This window comes from Lepidochelys olivacea (genome assembly GCF_965140295.1).
Source record: "Lepidochelys olivacea isolate rLepOli2 genome assembly, chromosome: 3".
NCBI lineage: Eukaryota > Metazoa > Chordata > Testudines > Cheloniidae > Lepidochelys > Lepidochelys olivacea.
Genome location: NC_140413.1, coordinates 8113703 through 8129887, shown reverse-complemented (window position 1 = coordinate 8129887; position 16185 = coordinate 8113703). Strand labels below are relative to the sequence as shown.

Below are 16185 nucleotides of genomic sequence, written 5' to 3'. Positions count from 1 at the left end.
CACCCTCCTTTTCCCTCCCACTTTTTGTTTGGAACATCTCTGCCATGAGAAGGCAAGTAGTAGGAGTTTGATTGTCAGAGGCTGTGTGTTATGCTGGCCATTTGGAACGTTCTTTTTTATAGGGACTGATAGCTCTTCCTCAGGCCCATCCCATGGCAACCCTGGTAGAAGGTTGTCCATTGCTCTCTGTATTACACCATAGTTAATCACCTGTGGATAGGGACTGTGTCTTTACACAATGTGTAAAGCACCATTCACATCTCTGGTCTATAATGACTTCCCCACAGAAGTCTGTGGTACGGGTGGGAGGGAACCCAGATATCCCAGACCTGTGCCTTAGCCACAAGACCACCCTGCCTCATAACATGGTTTGGGTGTCACCACACCTGGTTGCAGTAAAAAACACAACAACACAACAAAACAAAACTAGGCAGGCAGAGGAGACTGAAAGAAGATAAGTGGGGAAAGGGAGGGGAGAAAGATGGAGAAAATGCACACTCAGATTAGGCCTTTGGTCCATATTCCATTGCACATGTTCACCGAAGGGTGTAAAATGTTTCTGCCCCTACACTGATTCAAGTGTCATTTCCTACAGTGCCTCTCCTGTTCTATAGCAAGCAATTGTGATATATTGTGCACAAGAGCAAAGACTGCTTTTAAAATATAAAGACTATCTAGCCTTTCATACTGGATGCCAGACTGCACATTACTCTCCAGGGACCCAACACTTGCTGCTACTTCCTAAGTACAAACACCAGGCTTCCACATGTGAGAGAATGTCTAGATTTATATGCAAAAACCTGCCATGAAGTCTTCCTTCCCAGTACTCCCTTTGCATCATCTCAGCAATTACTACTTCCCCTCTGGGTTACCGATCCTGTTAGCTGCAGGATCTAGTCAGATTTCTGAGAACCAAACCTACAGTAATATACGTATGTGTGTCTATGCAAAGATATCCAAATAGAGCATACGGCATGCAAGAGAATTAAGTGCTGGTTTTAGGCAGCAGCACTGGGATGCTGAAGGGCATCTGACTTAATGCTCAGTGGATGTATCCCTAAAACGTCAGTGCAACTTGTTAAATTATCATTGTACATTCATGCCTCACTGCACATTTGCTTAAGCCCTGTAGTGACAAGCACCTGGACTTCTGCCTCTCTGGTAGATTAAGTGTGTGTTTTGTTTCTTTCCTGTCCACCGTGGAGCCTTTAAAAATAAATCAAGACAGTAAACTAATGGGGATTTGAGATGAAGTAATCTGATGTATATGGCAGCACTGTGTTCTCTCGGTGTGCAGCGGATAGTGCTATACACAACAAAGGGACAGACAAATGTAAAGGTAATAATGCTATTCATTTATAGACTGCCTTTCATCAGATGATCTCAAGGTCTTTACAAACATTTAAGCAAGGACCACACCTCTGCAGAGGTAGGGAGATGGTATTATCCCCATTTTACAAATGGGTAAAGGAGAGGCACAAATGCGGATCTACTCTGAAATGACAATTTTAAAAAGGCATTGTCTAGTGCCTGTTCTGTACGGGACTCTAGATCAAATGTGCTCAGTTTACAAGCGAAAAGCTAGTTTTCCTAACTACCAGCCCTGCTCGTGCAGCCTGGGACACGTAAGCTGGGCTCTTTCCTTATCACATACTAATAGAAATAATAAGACTTCCGGCCTACGGGCATTATTGCAAAACCACTTTTTGGAATAAAGCTGTACTTTAAGTTACTTGCTCGAGATCTTGCAGGGTGAGAGTGGCAAAGCTGGGAATAAAACTCAAATAACCCTTCGACATCACTGCCCTACCTCAAAGGACTGGAAAGGTACTCTGATATGTTTATACAACCCTCTTTCTTCACACAGTCTACTGGGCTTTGATTGCTCACACATTGAACAAGAAACAGATTTAAATTAGTTTCATTCAGAGGGTGGGATCAGCTTTTCCAAAACATGAGGACAAAAGTCCAGTTTAAGGCCCTGATTGAGCAAAGTACTTAAGCACAAGTCCAACTTTCAGCATGGGAGCAGTCCCAGCAAACTCAATGAGATTACATACATGCTTAAAGTTAGGCATGCGTTTAAGTACTTTGCTGAATCAGGGCCTTACTTGGTATTTATGCAAAGCTACAAAGAAGTCCGAAAGGTGATACAGTCAAAAATCTGACCTAATAGTGCAATCAAGACTCCCGGAACACTTCTGTCCTTGACTCACTGTGACTAGATGGAGTTAATTTACTTGAAGTTCTTCGCCTCAATTGGCTTATATAACACACTTCATTTTGGTAAGAGTTACTAGTGATGATGTGCAAGCTAGTAAAAACACATCCTTCTCATATCCCCAGTTGACACTGCAGGGCTGGCATCTTACTTGTCAAAGGAGCACATTTGATCTGGAGTCGCTGAAAGATGAACACGGAACCCGACAAGGCCAGTTCTACAGCCATTTTTCCAGAGTAGAGAGACACTCCACAAGGTGAGGTGAGGGTCTGTCCATGAAAGAAATCATGGCAGTTAAAGAAGTAAAGTTTCACCCCTTCTGTTCTTGGCCGAAATCTGCATCCATCCTTCTTGTACAACATAGGTGGTGGTGTTGCCTATAAGTAATTTGCAAAGCACTTTAATATCCTTGTGGCAGAATGGTGCTGTAGGTATAAAATGTCAGTATTACAACAACGCCACTGCACAGTATGCAGCATTTGCACAGGGATTCTCTGAATAAGAGGTTTGGAAATCTTTCCCCACACTGTTTAATCAAGTGCCATTGCGAGGGTCAACGTGCCCAAGCAAATAGATTTGTCATTGCAGTAACGCCTCTGGATTAGAAATTGTCAGGGGATTATTTCTTTTTAAACTAGCATTTAAAGTGAACAAATTTTCCAGACCGGCCACTGAGCCAGAGGGAAAAGGACATTATGTCGCTGGAACTAGATGCACTGATCAAAGCTAGCTACTTATTCTATAACAAAGCTGAGGGAAAGGATTAGTCACTGACAAGCGCTACAGTAGCTGAACGCAGCTGAATTGCTCATAAGTGCCTACAAGTGCACAGAGAAACCCAAGAGGAAGAGGGGAAAACTGAATGCTGCCATGCTAGTATAGCTGCCACGCTACTACGAACAGGACCAGTCTGCACAACGCTGATCCTTCCCGAGAGAGGGAGCAAGAGAGGGGCTGGAAATTCACAAGAAGAGACAGGCGTATAATCAGGGTATAATCTCAGAGACTGGGTGAGCGATTTACAGAAATATTAGTACATGGGCCTAGAGCGACTCGTCTCAAGGTAAGTGGAACACCCTCCCCAAGCTCATTAGCTTCATTTCACAGGTCTCCCATGCTGAGGAACCAGAACGCAACATTCCAGATAGCAGAGGCCGGTGACACAAACTTATTGGAAATTTGATTTATTTGAAATTCCCCCAGACCCTGGATTTTAAAGCCAGTCACTAGATCCCTGAATGGGACTTTTTTTAAAAATCTCACTTCCGTCCCACCCTGCTATACGCACTCCCACTCGCACCTGCATTGTACTGTGTCCAGTTTTGGGCCCCACACTGCACGAAGGATGTGGAAAAATTGGAAAACATCCAGCGGAGGGCAACAAAAATGATTAGGGGACTGGAACACATGATTTATGAGGAGAGGCTGAGGGAACTGGGATTGTTTAGTCTGAGGAAGAGAAGAATGAGGGGAGATTTGATAGCTGCTTTCAACTACCTGAAAGGGGGTTCCAAAGAGGATGGCTCTAGACTGTTTTCAGTGGTAGCAGATGACAGAACGAGGAGTAATGGTCTCAAGTTGAAGTGGGGGAGGTTTAGGTTGGATATTAGGAAAAGCTTTTTCACTAGGAGGGTGGTGAAGCACTGGAATGCGTTACCTAGGGAGGTGGTGGAATCTCCTTCCTTGGAAGTTTTTAAGGTCAGGCTTGACAAAGCCCTGTCTGAGACTATTTAGTTGGGGATTGGTCTTGCTTTGAGCAGGGGGTTGGACTAGATGACCTCCTGAGGTCCCTTCCAACCCTGATATTCTATGATTCTATAATGGACATCAAACCTCTTTCTATCCCTTGTTTAAATTTAAGTATCTAAACCTTTATTTAAAAAGATTTAGTTTTCCCACAAATTACCACAGTCTGTTTTGTGCTCACCCAAAGCCGCCCGCAACAAAGTACATTTTACCTGCTCCCGCTACTATGGCAGCAGGTCCTACGGGATCCCAGTCCCGCTGCAGCACTCTACCAGTCACTGCTGGGGCACATGGATAGGTGCTACGCTAAACTGGCTCTGAACAGAGTAAAGGGTTGTAGATATTATCGGTGACCTGACCCAAAATCCACATGTGGTAACACAACCAAAATTCTAGAGGAGCACAGAACGTAGACTGTAAGCTTCAGAGCTTATCTGCATTTCACTCGGTCTCTACAGTGCCCAGAACAATGGAGTTAGAACCTCTAGAAGCCCCCCTAGCTCGGCCCACCTCAAAAAACCGTGAGGTTCTACGGCTGCCATCATTGTTTACTCTGCTTGCGTGTTCTGCCCCGCCCTGTGTCTGTCTGGTTTATTTCGATTGTAAGCTTTAGTGGACAGTCCCTGCCCTGAACTCTGTGTTTGTACAGCACCTAGCACAACATGGGCCCATTCTTGGTTGGTCCTTTGGCACTACTATAATAAACATGATTAATACTATTTTAATACATAAATAATAATGTAGGCACCTGGCCAATGGGAATTTGACTGAGTCTAAGCCAGTAGTTTTCAATCTTTTTTCATCTGCGGACCTCTAACAAATTTCAAATGGAGGTGTGGATCCCTTTGGAAATCTTAGGCATAGTGTGTGGACCCCAGAGGTCCGCGGAGCACAGACTGAAAACCACTGATCTAAGCCTTTCACACAGACCACTAAGCAGCCATCAAATGGTTAGAAAATTACTATTGCTAATGGCCTGGTAAGAATGGGAACTGATAACCAAGAAATGAAAGGTTCTAGCCATCCAAGTACTCCTCTCAAGATACATTGCTGAAGTATTCCCTCACAGAAGATCAGACCAACAGGAGCCAACTCACAGTGAACCAGCAATCCAAGTCGGTTTCTAATATTTCACTTTTATTATCTCGCTTTTCAACATAGAATCTAGAGTACATTGGTTTAAGGGCAGATTAATTCTTTTGCACGGAAGGTTAGGATTATCATCATCATCACGTGAACTTGTCTCACTTGGGGATTGCTTCTCTTGAGTAACATCTGGGCAATGTCTTTGTATGTGCTGCTCTAAATTTGATGTGGGTATTCCCATCATAACACTCCTGCAATTACCACCTTTACAAGTAGAAATTCTTGGCCTGGTCAAACGAGAAGAATTTCCTCACAGGATTTTTTTTTTTTTTTTAAACTCTACCCATAACTGCTTGAAGCCTGTCTTCCATTGGAACATGTAGCCTGATGGTCATATCAGTGTATCATGGTCATCAGTGGAAGGGAAACGGAGTTAGGGCCTATGTTTCTGGGGGGACAGTTATCAAGGACACGCCTGAGGGACTAGGTAGGAATAGTCTCAGTTTGGGGCTGGAATGATTCAGCAATTGGTCCAGCAGTATGGCAAGAGCAATGGATTGTGTTTAGTTGGTTCTACTTGTATAAGTCAATCAGCTCAAAGATTTAATGCAACTGAAAACACTCCAACATTCTTGTAAGATTAAGAATGAAAGAGAAAGTTATTAGTTAAGTACTTGACATTGAAATAAAGGAACCCAAAGAAGTAGCAAAGGACAGAAATAGGCCTTAGAGTTTTTTCCCCACTAATACTTCTTTGCCTATTCTAACAATAGAAGATTCTACACCATAGAACTGCAAACCTTAAAAAAAAAAATCATCAAGCAATATGCGATAATTCTATTGTGGAATAAACCTCCTCTGGCTTAATGGGCAGAGGGAAGATGTTCTAGGCCCAGCCAGTCAGGGAGGTGAGGTGACAATGGGGTCATTAGTCAGAGAAGAACTGCTACCGAACCCCTTCAGATTGAACTCTTCCCTAGCCCCCTCAGTCCACTCCCTCCCTTCTTTCAGGCCCCCGGAGATTCCCTCCTACAACCCCTGCCCCTACTTCCTTCAGGAGCCCCCCCCAGCATAACAGAATAACTTATCCTGGGGTGGTAGCAGGGAGGAACTTCTGTGCCAGGGACATAAAGCCAGGAACAAAGTGCAGTGGAGCCTTACAGCCGCAAGTTTAAACCAAGGTCCTGTGTTCCACACTTCGTCTGTCTCACCCACCAAGTCTGAGGCCTGAGTTGCTGGCCAATAGCATTCAGACAGAATTGGGAGGAGATGGAGAGGTGAGGGAGGTGTTCTGGGAGTTTTAGTTTCCTTCCATGGGCAGTCCTCTACTTGGCATAAAAGACAGGAGAACTACCAATCCCAGAACCCCTCTCTTTCCCCCTCCTTCCTCTCTTCTCATCTGCTTCAATGGCTTCCTGGAAAGTGTGGTCTCTGCCCTTTCTCTCTAGGCTTGGAACAGAGAGACCCTTCCTCAGCACCTGATTATTGCACCTGTTATTTTGAACCAGCTACCGGTTTTTGTTTTATAGGCTTTGGTTTCAGTTTGGGTTCAATGTGAGAGAGGTTTTCAGCTCGGGTTCAGTTCCAGTTCCCTCAAAAAACCTCTCTGAATCAGATCTCAGGTTCAGGTTGACGCCTGGTTTTTATTACTATTTTCAAGGGTTGGGTGAGTGGTCTGTCTTTTTGAGATGGTTTATTTTGTTTCCCTTAACCCCTCAACTGGGTGAAAAGGGCTCTCAGGGAATTGCAAAGCAGGGAAAGTTATTCCTTGCCATTCCCTGCTCACTGTTTAGGGATCCCTCAGAGGGGAGATCCTGAAAGGGGAAGCTGGGAACCTCCTCTACAACCTCGGCAATATTTTGTCCCTAATGACAAATTCTTTTTCTGCGTTAGGGAATCTTTTCAGGATGTGTGCGCACACCCATGCATGTGGGGCATGGGTAGAGTGTGAAAGCTAACTCATCATCAATCTCTTTCTCTCCAAAGCTCTCCTGTGTTCTTAGCTTCCGTTCCACCTGTAAGAAAAATTATTTACTTGTCCCTGTTTCAGGAGTTAACTGAATGGCACAGAGTGGCTGCACCCTACCTAAAGTCAGAGGAATGATTAGTATCTCCCAATCAAGGAGATCTAATTTGAATGTGTTTATTTTTTCCCATAGCAGAGAAATAGCAGTTGCACTCTCTGTGGCTAAGTGCAACCTGACATTGTGTTAAAAATTGTGGCAAGATTAAGAACATAAGATTAACAACATAAGAACATAAAAATGGCCATACTGGGTCAGACCAAAGGTCCATCCAGCCCAGTATCCTGTCTACTGACAATAGCCAATGCCAGGCGCCCCAGAGGGAGTGAACCTAACAGGTAATGATCTACTGATCTCTCTCCTGCCATCCATCTCCACCCTCTGACAAACAGAGGATAATGCAATAGAGCTGAATCAGTGCTGATGGCTGCCAGAAAGGTTTAATCCCTCTTGCAAACTAGGCTTTAGCCAAATGAATCAGACAATTTTGCTGGATAACTCCTAATGCTAGAGACAGCATGATACCCAGGGCTGGGAAAACACTGCAGAAAGATGTTTGAATATGATCAAATTTTTAGATGCATTTGCCTTGGCAAATTCATACTCCTCCAAGTTCACTTTCAATGAAAATTCTGCTAATTCACAGTTCTACTCATACAAATACTTGAAGGAAGTATATTTTACACTCACATACATGAGAATTCTTACATGGTATTTTTACATGGGATGGGGAACTATTTTGCCATGATAGAGTCCCCACCACAGGCCTGGCACAGACACACTTAAATTACATGGGGATCTGATCACATCCTTTTCAAATGGGAACATACATGCACACCCCCTTCCCCCCACTCTCTATGAATGAAACTAGGTAAAATATAATTTCAGCTCTGCACACAGCCTACAGACCTCAGAGTACCCTGATTTTTCTAGGAATGTTGCTTCAAGCATGGAATATATGGCTCAGAGAAAAAGGAAGAGGTTTAAAAGTAAAATGTGTTTCCTAACTTTGTTTGCCTTCTCCCTCTCCATGAAAGATTCAAAGCCCCAGAGGCTTCTTCAAGCCTTGCTCTTGATTGTAAATTACACTCCATTGGGAAACAGAAATTATACCACGTGACTTTGTGAGACCAACCACAATTAAGCAGCGCAGCCCAAATACCAATCATCAAACACTCAATGAACTGTCTGTGATCAAACCATACAGGGGAAAAAATGACAGAATAAATTCAAGGACATGGCAACTTCTCCTAGGTATTCTGCAAGCAGAAAATATCACAACAAATTATTCACTGCAAATTATTTACTCTGCCCTAGCAGCACGACTGGTGAACTTTTGGGATCATCTGGGAGGGAAGGACTTCTCGCCCAACTGTGACAAAACACAACATGGAAGCAAACATTACTAATTATCTGCACTGGATGCACAGGTTTCAGGATGCTTTCCTTCATCCTGTAATACGTGCTGACCCATTGGCTTGTCGTTCAAGGTTATCAGTGGCTAGACTTTCAGCCCAGGATATACTAATCATGCTGCATTCTGTCTCATTACACTGTAATTTACTTTACTTCAATAGCCTTCTGGCTTTAGGTGCTTTGATCAGTGATCGCTTTAGCACAGCTGTATTATTGCTCTGTTCCTAGCAGTCATACAGTGCTAGTAATTGCTTGCATTGGAAGAGAGAAATGTTAAAAACCACAATTTTCTACGTGTAATTTAAATTAAGGCCAATTCTTGGCTCTCTGAATTTACTGGGCTATATGCTCAATAGACCACAGTAAAGACATTCTACGCTGCTTCATAATCTGAATATCCGATATTCTTCTCTTGTAAAGGGTTGAACTATACAGCTTGAAAGGTTCTCCCCTCCTCCTCCACCTTTCACTTCTGTGATTCAATTCCAGCTAGCTGGCTGGGTTTATGCTCTTATTTCATTAGCCCCACAGAAGAAGGGGGATTTTATAAAGCTAACTACTATGACAGACTCCCAATGTGAGTTAAATATGAAGTCAGGAAACAGACTGGCTAAGAAGTTCAAAAATATTCTTCTAATTTATGGCCTCCTCCTGCAAAGACTTAGACTACGTCTACACTTAAACTGCTACAGCGGCACTGTGTCATCATTGCAGCTGCAGTGATTCAGCGTAGCCACTTACTACCGCAACAAGAAGGGTTCTCCTGTCCCTGTAGTTCATCCACCTCCCCGAGAGGTGGTAACTAGAATGACGGAAGAATTTTTCCATTGACCTAGCACAGTCTTCCCCAGGGGATTTTCACACCCGAGTGATGTTGCTGGGTTGATTTAACTTTTTAGCGTAGACCTGGCCTTACACACGTACTTAAGTTTACACACTATTAGGAGTCCCATTGACTTTCAATGAGACTTAAGGCTCGTGTACGTGAACAATTGATATGTGGCAAGCTGGGGTGTGAATCTACCCCACATTAGCCTGCATGAACTGACTGCCCATGTGGACCCTGCTGATGCTCCTTAATAGTCTGTTAGTGGGCTCTGATCTAGTCCTCTTTGAAACGACTACATCAAAGCATATTAAACTGTTAATGCACATCAGCAGGGTTCACATGGGCAGTCAGTTCATGCAGGCTAATGTGGGGTAGATTCACACCCCAGCTTGCCACATATCAATTGTTGCAGTCTATGGCAAGCTAGTGTGGGGTAGATTCACGCCCCAGCTCTCTGCAAACTAAGGCTTTTTCTACACTGGACTTTCATTGGTAAAACTTTTGCCGTTCCGGGGTGCGAAACCCCCCCACTGAACAACAAAAGTTTTACTGATGAAAAGTACCGGTGTGAACAGAGCTTTGTCGGCGGGAAAGCTCTCCTGACGACAAAGCTACCACCGCTCGTTGAGGGTGGAATTGTTTTTTTTGTCGGCGGGAGAACTCTCTCCCGCCGACAAAGAGCAGCTACGCTGCATGCCCTTTAGTGGCATGGCTGTGTCGCTAAAAGGTGCGTAGTATAGACGTAAATGTTCCTGTAGACAAGCCCTCAGGCCCCTAAGTATATATGACAGGTTTCAGAGTAACAGCCGTGTTAGTCTGTATTCGCAAAAAGAAAAGGAGTACTTGTGGCACCTTAGAGACTAAGTTGGTTAGTCTCTAAGGTGCCACAAGTACTCCTTTTCTTTTTAAGTATATATGGTATATTTTCTAAAAGGATTTATGACCTTATAAAGATCTTACTCCTTAGATCAGAGGTCTCCAATCTTTTTACACCCAAGATCACTTTTTGAATTTAAGGGCAACCCAGGATCTACCCCGCCCCTTCCCCGAGGCCCCTCCCCTCCCTGCTCACTCCATCGCCCTCTTTCTCCCACCCTCACTCACTTTCACCGGGCTGGGATAGGGCGTTGGGGTTCTGGAGGGGGTGAGGGGTGCAAGCTCTAGGAGGGAGTTTCGGTGCAGAAGGGGGCTATGGGCTGAGACGGGGGATTGGGGTGCGGAAGGGGGTGTGGGCTCTGGGAGGGGGGTCAGGGCTGGGGCTTGGGGTGCAGGAGGGGGTTCAGGGTGCAGAAGGGGGTATGGAGTGCTGGCTCTGGGAGGGGGCTCAGGATTGGGGTGCAGTCTCCCGCCGGGCAGCACTTACCTCCAGAGGCTCCCGGTTGGGGACGGGTGTAGCGAGGCTAAGGCAGGCTCCCTGCTTATCCCAGCCCCACACTGCTCCCAGAAAGGACCAATATGACCCTGCGGCCTCTGGGGGCGGGGAGGCATGTGGCTCAGCACGCTGCCCCTCTCTGCAAGCACCATCCCCACAGTTCTCCCAGCCAATGGGAGCTGCGGGGGTGGTGCTTGCGGGCAGGAGCAGTGCGTGGAGGGAGACCCCTGCTCTCCTGGCTGCGCTGGCCACTTCCGCGAGTGGCATGGGGCTGAGTTAGGCAGGGAGTCTGCCGTAGCAGCAGCCACGCTGTACAGCCAGAGATCACGATCGACTGGGAGATCCTTTAGGATCTACCAGTCAATCGCGATTGACCACTTGGTGACCACTGCCTTAGACTGTAAATCTGTCACACCAGGATCCCTGTCCTCTAATGGTCTGTAAAGTGCAAGCAGGCCTCTGGCACTACATCAGTAATAAATAAAATAATATTTGCAAGGAGAGAAAAATGGCAAGAATAATATAGAAAAGAGGTTGATCCGGAGAAAAACATTTTTTCTTTCACAAATGACACCCATTAGCAAGTCAGAAGAGAAAATCTGCCCCACCCCCCACTGTCCAACTATGAAAGGGTTAACACTTTTTAAGCAGAACTGTTGCAAGAATTTCCCAAAATTCAAGCACTGGAGAGGACTAATGTGAATGTTTATTTTGCAATTATCTGAGCAATTTTCTCTCCTTATTATGCTTGGACCTTAAAGGTTTTTAAATACATGCAGAAGAATTTATTTGTCAGAAATAATAATAAAATGAAATATTAAAATCAATGAATCTTTTTGCATGCATAATGCCCTAATCGCTTTAAAGTGCTATTATATTCAGAACTGCCTTGGCACAAAAAACACATTTAGTTTGTGCATTCAAATGCCATCTTCCTCCTCTTTTTAAAACTTTTGTAAAGCATTAGCCTTTTATTTTTCCTCTAAGCATGACTGGATTCAAACAACAACAGCAGTGATGAACAAACAGCTGGAGCAAAGATCAAAAACAGGAATTTAACTTCAGACTCCAAAATTCCTATTTAGGCTCCTGTATATGCAACTTGTTTTTCCAAAAAGGTGCCAAACACCCAGCATCTTCCATTTACTTCAATGGGAGCCACTAGGTGCTCAGCACTTTGGAAAGCAGGTCACTTATTGGGGAGCCTAACTTTAGGCTCTCCTATTCTTGAAAATCCTGGTCCTGACAGCAGTTTGAAGCCCACAGCATAACAACAAACTTCAGCACAATGTTGGATTACTAGGCAGACATGCCAAGTTACAGAACTGATAAAAATGTCTACGTTATTTCCCACTGTAAAAATGTCAAACCAAATTGAGCATTTGGGTATTTCTTACCATGATTGGGACACCGATGTCTGGCCACAAGAGGTCTTCGGAGGGAAGTTTGGGGGAGTTCCACACTACTACAACTTTATTTAAGTAAGGGAGTCCATTGAGTCTCTCTAGGGAGTTCATTAATACTTCCTCCCGCTCGTAGGTTAACATGACTACTGTGAACTGCTCCCTTGGGACATTGCCACCCAAGGCAGCTTGGAACTCTTTCCCAGAACCACCTGCTCCTCCTCCAATTGGTCGAAATCCAGTCCCAGACCCAAGAAACTTAGCTTCTGAAGGTAAAACGGGATCAAAGGGTGTGTGTGGAAAGAGATGGAAAGGCCCTGGAGCTGAATTCCAATTCCTGTAGATATCCATTGCTGTGAGAGTAAAATTGCGAAGGTATTTGGGAGAGGCATAGGGTGGTTCTGTTTCCACAGGCCCCAAGTCTAAGTCACCATTGTCTGCCATGTTGGGGTCAGTACCAGCAGCTTTGCCAGAGCGGTGAGGAATCTCCACGGCAGTTTCTTCTCGAATAGGAGCAGCCGGGATTTGAATTCGAGTCCTTATGATGGCTAAGACTGTGCTGAACACGTTGTCAGAGGTGGAGAAGTAGGTCTCCCACAAGAAGCGGCCCTGCCTCCTCATGGTAAGGAGATCATTGTCAGAAATGCTTCTCAGAAGGAAGTGCACTTCTGTGATACGTGGCTTTGGTATGATTAAGGCTGCCTCATTCCACCGGATCACATCATGATAGGGCAGCTGAACTTGCTCTCCAAGAATCACTGGGATGGCTCCGACTTCCAGAGCCTCAAAGAGTCTCATGGCACACCCAGCAGAGATCAATAGATGGGTGTCCCCTGGTGTGATTATCAGTGCAAAAGTAGATAGCTTCAGTAGCTCTAATCTGTCATCCCTTTCTCCACAAAGTGCCCACTCAGTGGGCAGACTTGCCTTAGGCTGGTTCTTACAAGTGAATTCCACCAAGACAAAGTCCAACTTACTGTCTTGGACAGCCTTCAAGGTGGTAATGATCCGATCATCATAGTCAGCTGGGGCATTGCCTTCGATTTCCTCTTCAAATGAACGAACCTCTTGCAAGCTGGATCGAAGAGACTCTATTTTCTCTCCCTGGAAACTGAATAGGTACTTTCGCTTTACTGGCACCTGGGGTGGAATCTCTAGGAAGTTGGGTTCGGACATTGCATGGACTAGAGGCGATACCACAATATCAAAACCTGGCCGATACTGTACATCATAAAAGGTGGATTGGGCAATCATGGCACGCCCTGTGCTGATGTTATAGATAAAGTTCTGAGTTTCCGATTTCCTCGATAAATTAATGATGAGATGGTTGTGTCCATCAGTCCTCCAATATGGCAAAGAGTGCAACTGTTGCTCCAATTCAGTAGGTTTTGGCATTATGGGCTCTTGCATTTCCCCCACTAAAATTATATACACACAAGCAATGTTTGCATTTTCAGTAACATAAACATTAGTTCTGACGGTTGCCTCAAAGGCTTGCTTAATTAAAGGGTCTAAGGAGCTACCAAAAGGGTACTGATCACTGTTGTAGACATACACTGGGAAGCCAGACGTCAGTGGGCAGCGTGAGTAGTCAAAGCAGTTGTACAGCCTGCAGTTCCTGTTGGATTTTGGCAAAGGCAAGTTAGCTTCATCTTTGTCTGGCAGCAGCCGGATTGGCAAGGAGAGCTTTGGCTGGTTCTGAGCCATCAGTTCTTTGTAGGAATGCTCAGTCTGGCTGATGACATTCTTCAGCTGCAAGAGATCCTGCTTGGCATTTTCTATGCTCTTCTTGCAGGCTTCGATTTTCAGGTTCAACTTGGCGATTTCGCTGTTGAGCTCCTGTCGCTTGGCCTCCAGCTGGAGCAGCTCCTCGCTGACTGACTCACGGATGCGGCACAGGTCCTGGACATGCTTCACCTCACACAGCTCATTTCCGGTGCGGGGGCCGAAGATGCGCTTGCCAGCATCATCCGCGTCATCAATGGTGGTCAAGTAGTAGTGGGCGATGAGGGGGAAGAAGACGAGGATGATGAACAGGGTAAAGCTAAGCCAGGTGAGCCGGATCCGACTGGACCATCGTAACACCCAGGGTTGGCCGCCATTCCCCACTCCCCCATTCCGCAACATGGTATACCCAGTCATGAGTCTGAGAATCGGTGCGCGCCCAATCACGTTGGATCAGTAGCCATAACCAAAACAGTTTTTATTAGCAAGTCTCTAAAAGAAAAGGTTATTGTACCTCCTTAATAAGGAGCCAATAGAATGGAAATTTCATCTTCTTGTTGTGACGATGGCTGCCTCCAGCCTTTTTGTTTCAAATGCAACTTTTGGTCCAATTAGAATCAATCACCGAACTTCTCCCTTTGTCGCTGGTTAACTGGCTGTTGCTAGTCGTGTTGTGGTGTTGTCATGGCGACAAAAACACAATGGGATCAAGTTGACCTCTTACCGCTGCTCTTGACATCCTGCATTACCATCCAATGAATATGGAGAATCAACAGCCATAGTTGAAAACAAGCGGGAAGAGTCTTGGATAAGCATCAGTCTCTCTCATCACCTCTGCACTGCTGATACTCTGCCATGCCTACAAGAGAGCAACAGCGTCAGACAAGGCAAAAATGACACTTTACTAAGCTATAAAACGATAAAGACATTTGCCAAAAGCAGCTGTACAGTCAAAATCATCAGCATTCTGATTCACTATTACTTGTCTAACACCTTCCTGTGTAGTACTTACAAACCTGAGGAACTGACAGGATTCATGAGACATGCACAGCTTCCTGCAGGGCAGTTCTATCAAAGGACTTGATAAAAGCTGTGTGGTCTAGCAGTCAGAACAGAGAATAGCAGTCAATAAATCGTATTTTCTATTCCTGCCTCTGCCATTGATGCACTGTGACACGCTGGACAAGTCACTAAACTTTGCATGCCTCAGTTTCCCCACCTGTAAAATGGATATGTTTTTGGCATGTTGTGATCCTTAGATAAATGGCACTATAAAATTACAAATTATTACTATTACTACATATTAGAGTCGAAATACCCCATTCTCATCTTGGGCCCCATCTGAATTAAAAACTGATCATGTTATACAATTGCATGAAGGATTTGCAATTTGAACAAGCAACACTCAGGGGGACTGTGGGGGGGGGAATGGGCGGCAGGGAGGAACTAGCTTTATGTGGTCAGCCTAATTTTACTTATGACCAAATGCAGGCATGCATTATATACCTCCAACTTGCTGCATTGGCAACCTCTGCTTTCCCATGACCACCTTTTGTCTGAATTTAGGTGGCCTTATAAAACAAGCCTGGGGGTGGGGAATTAAATAACTGATCTGTGTTTTCCATATATGATAGATGTTCTTAGGACATGTTGATGCTCTGTATAAAAAGAGTATTATTTATCATAAGTAGCAAACAAACCATAAAAAGACATGATCATGAGGATCATAAAGACATGCTACATTGAATTATTGATTTGATATTCACCTTTACATTGTAAAGGGCAAACTTTCAACCTGTGGGATATTAAAATTACTCTGATCAAACTCAGTCAATCATAAGGGACCACAGTCACTCTTGGTGAAATGCCACTAACTTCCACCAATATGAATTTGGCCCAAGATACCCAGTTTAGACACCAGTGAAAACAAATCTTACATCTTACCTAAACAAGGAGAAGATCTGAGATGCTCCGCATGCAATTCCCACAATAAAAGTAGTAACCCAATTTCAGAAGCCAGCCAGATAGAAACCTGTTTCAGCACGTCCTAGCTGGCACCCAGTAGAGAGAGTTGCTACTAATAAGCAGAGACAACAAAGATATGCCACCTTTTTGTTCTGTTTGTACAGCGCCTAGCACAATCAGGTTTTGGTCTGTGACAGGGGCTCCTGGGTGACACCACAATGCTAATAAATAAAAAATACACCACTTTTATGAACTGCTTTGTCATAGGCACCCTATGGCCATTATGAAAATGCAACTGAGCCACGATTAGGGAGTCACACATCAACCCTCGTAGCGTGAGTTGAAATCTTACTTACTGTCTTTGGTACTAAGTGCATCCACTAGAGAGGCTGCACTGG

General features: G+C 44.7%; 1 protein-coding gene across 3 annotated transcripts in view; it reads right to left on the bottom strand.

The window, feature by feature from the left end:
- The window catches only part of EXTL3 (exostosin like glycosyltransferase 3), a 221365-nt gene that overhangs the window by 45292 nt on the left and 159888 nt on the right, over nt 1-16185 (bottom strand). For all 3 annotated transcript variants that reach the window (XM_084624263.1, XM_084624265.1, XM_084624264.1), the window contains one exon: nt 12092-14681. In XM_084624263.1, the coding sequence (XP_084480389.1) occupies nt 12092-14239 (2148 nt within the window). In that variant the 5' untranslated portion in view covers nt 14240-14681. The remainder of the gene's footprint in view (nt 1-12091; nt 14682-16185) is intronic.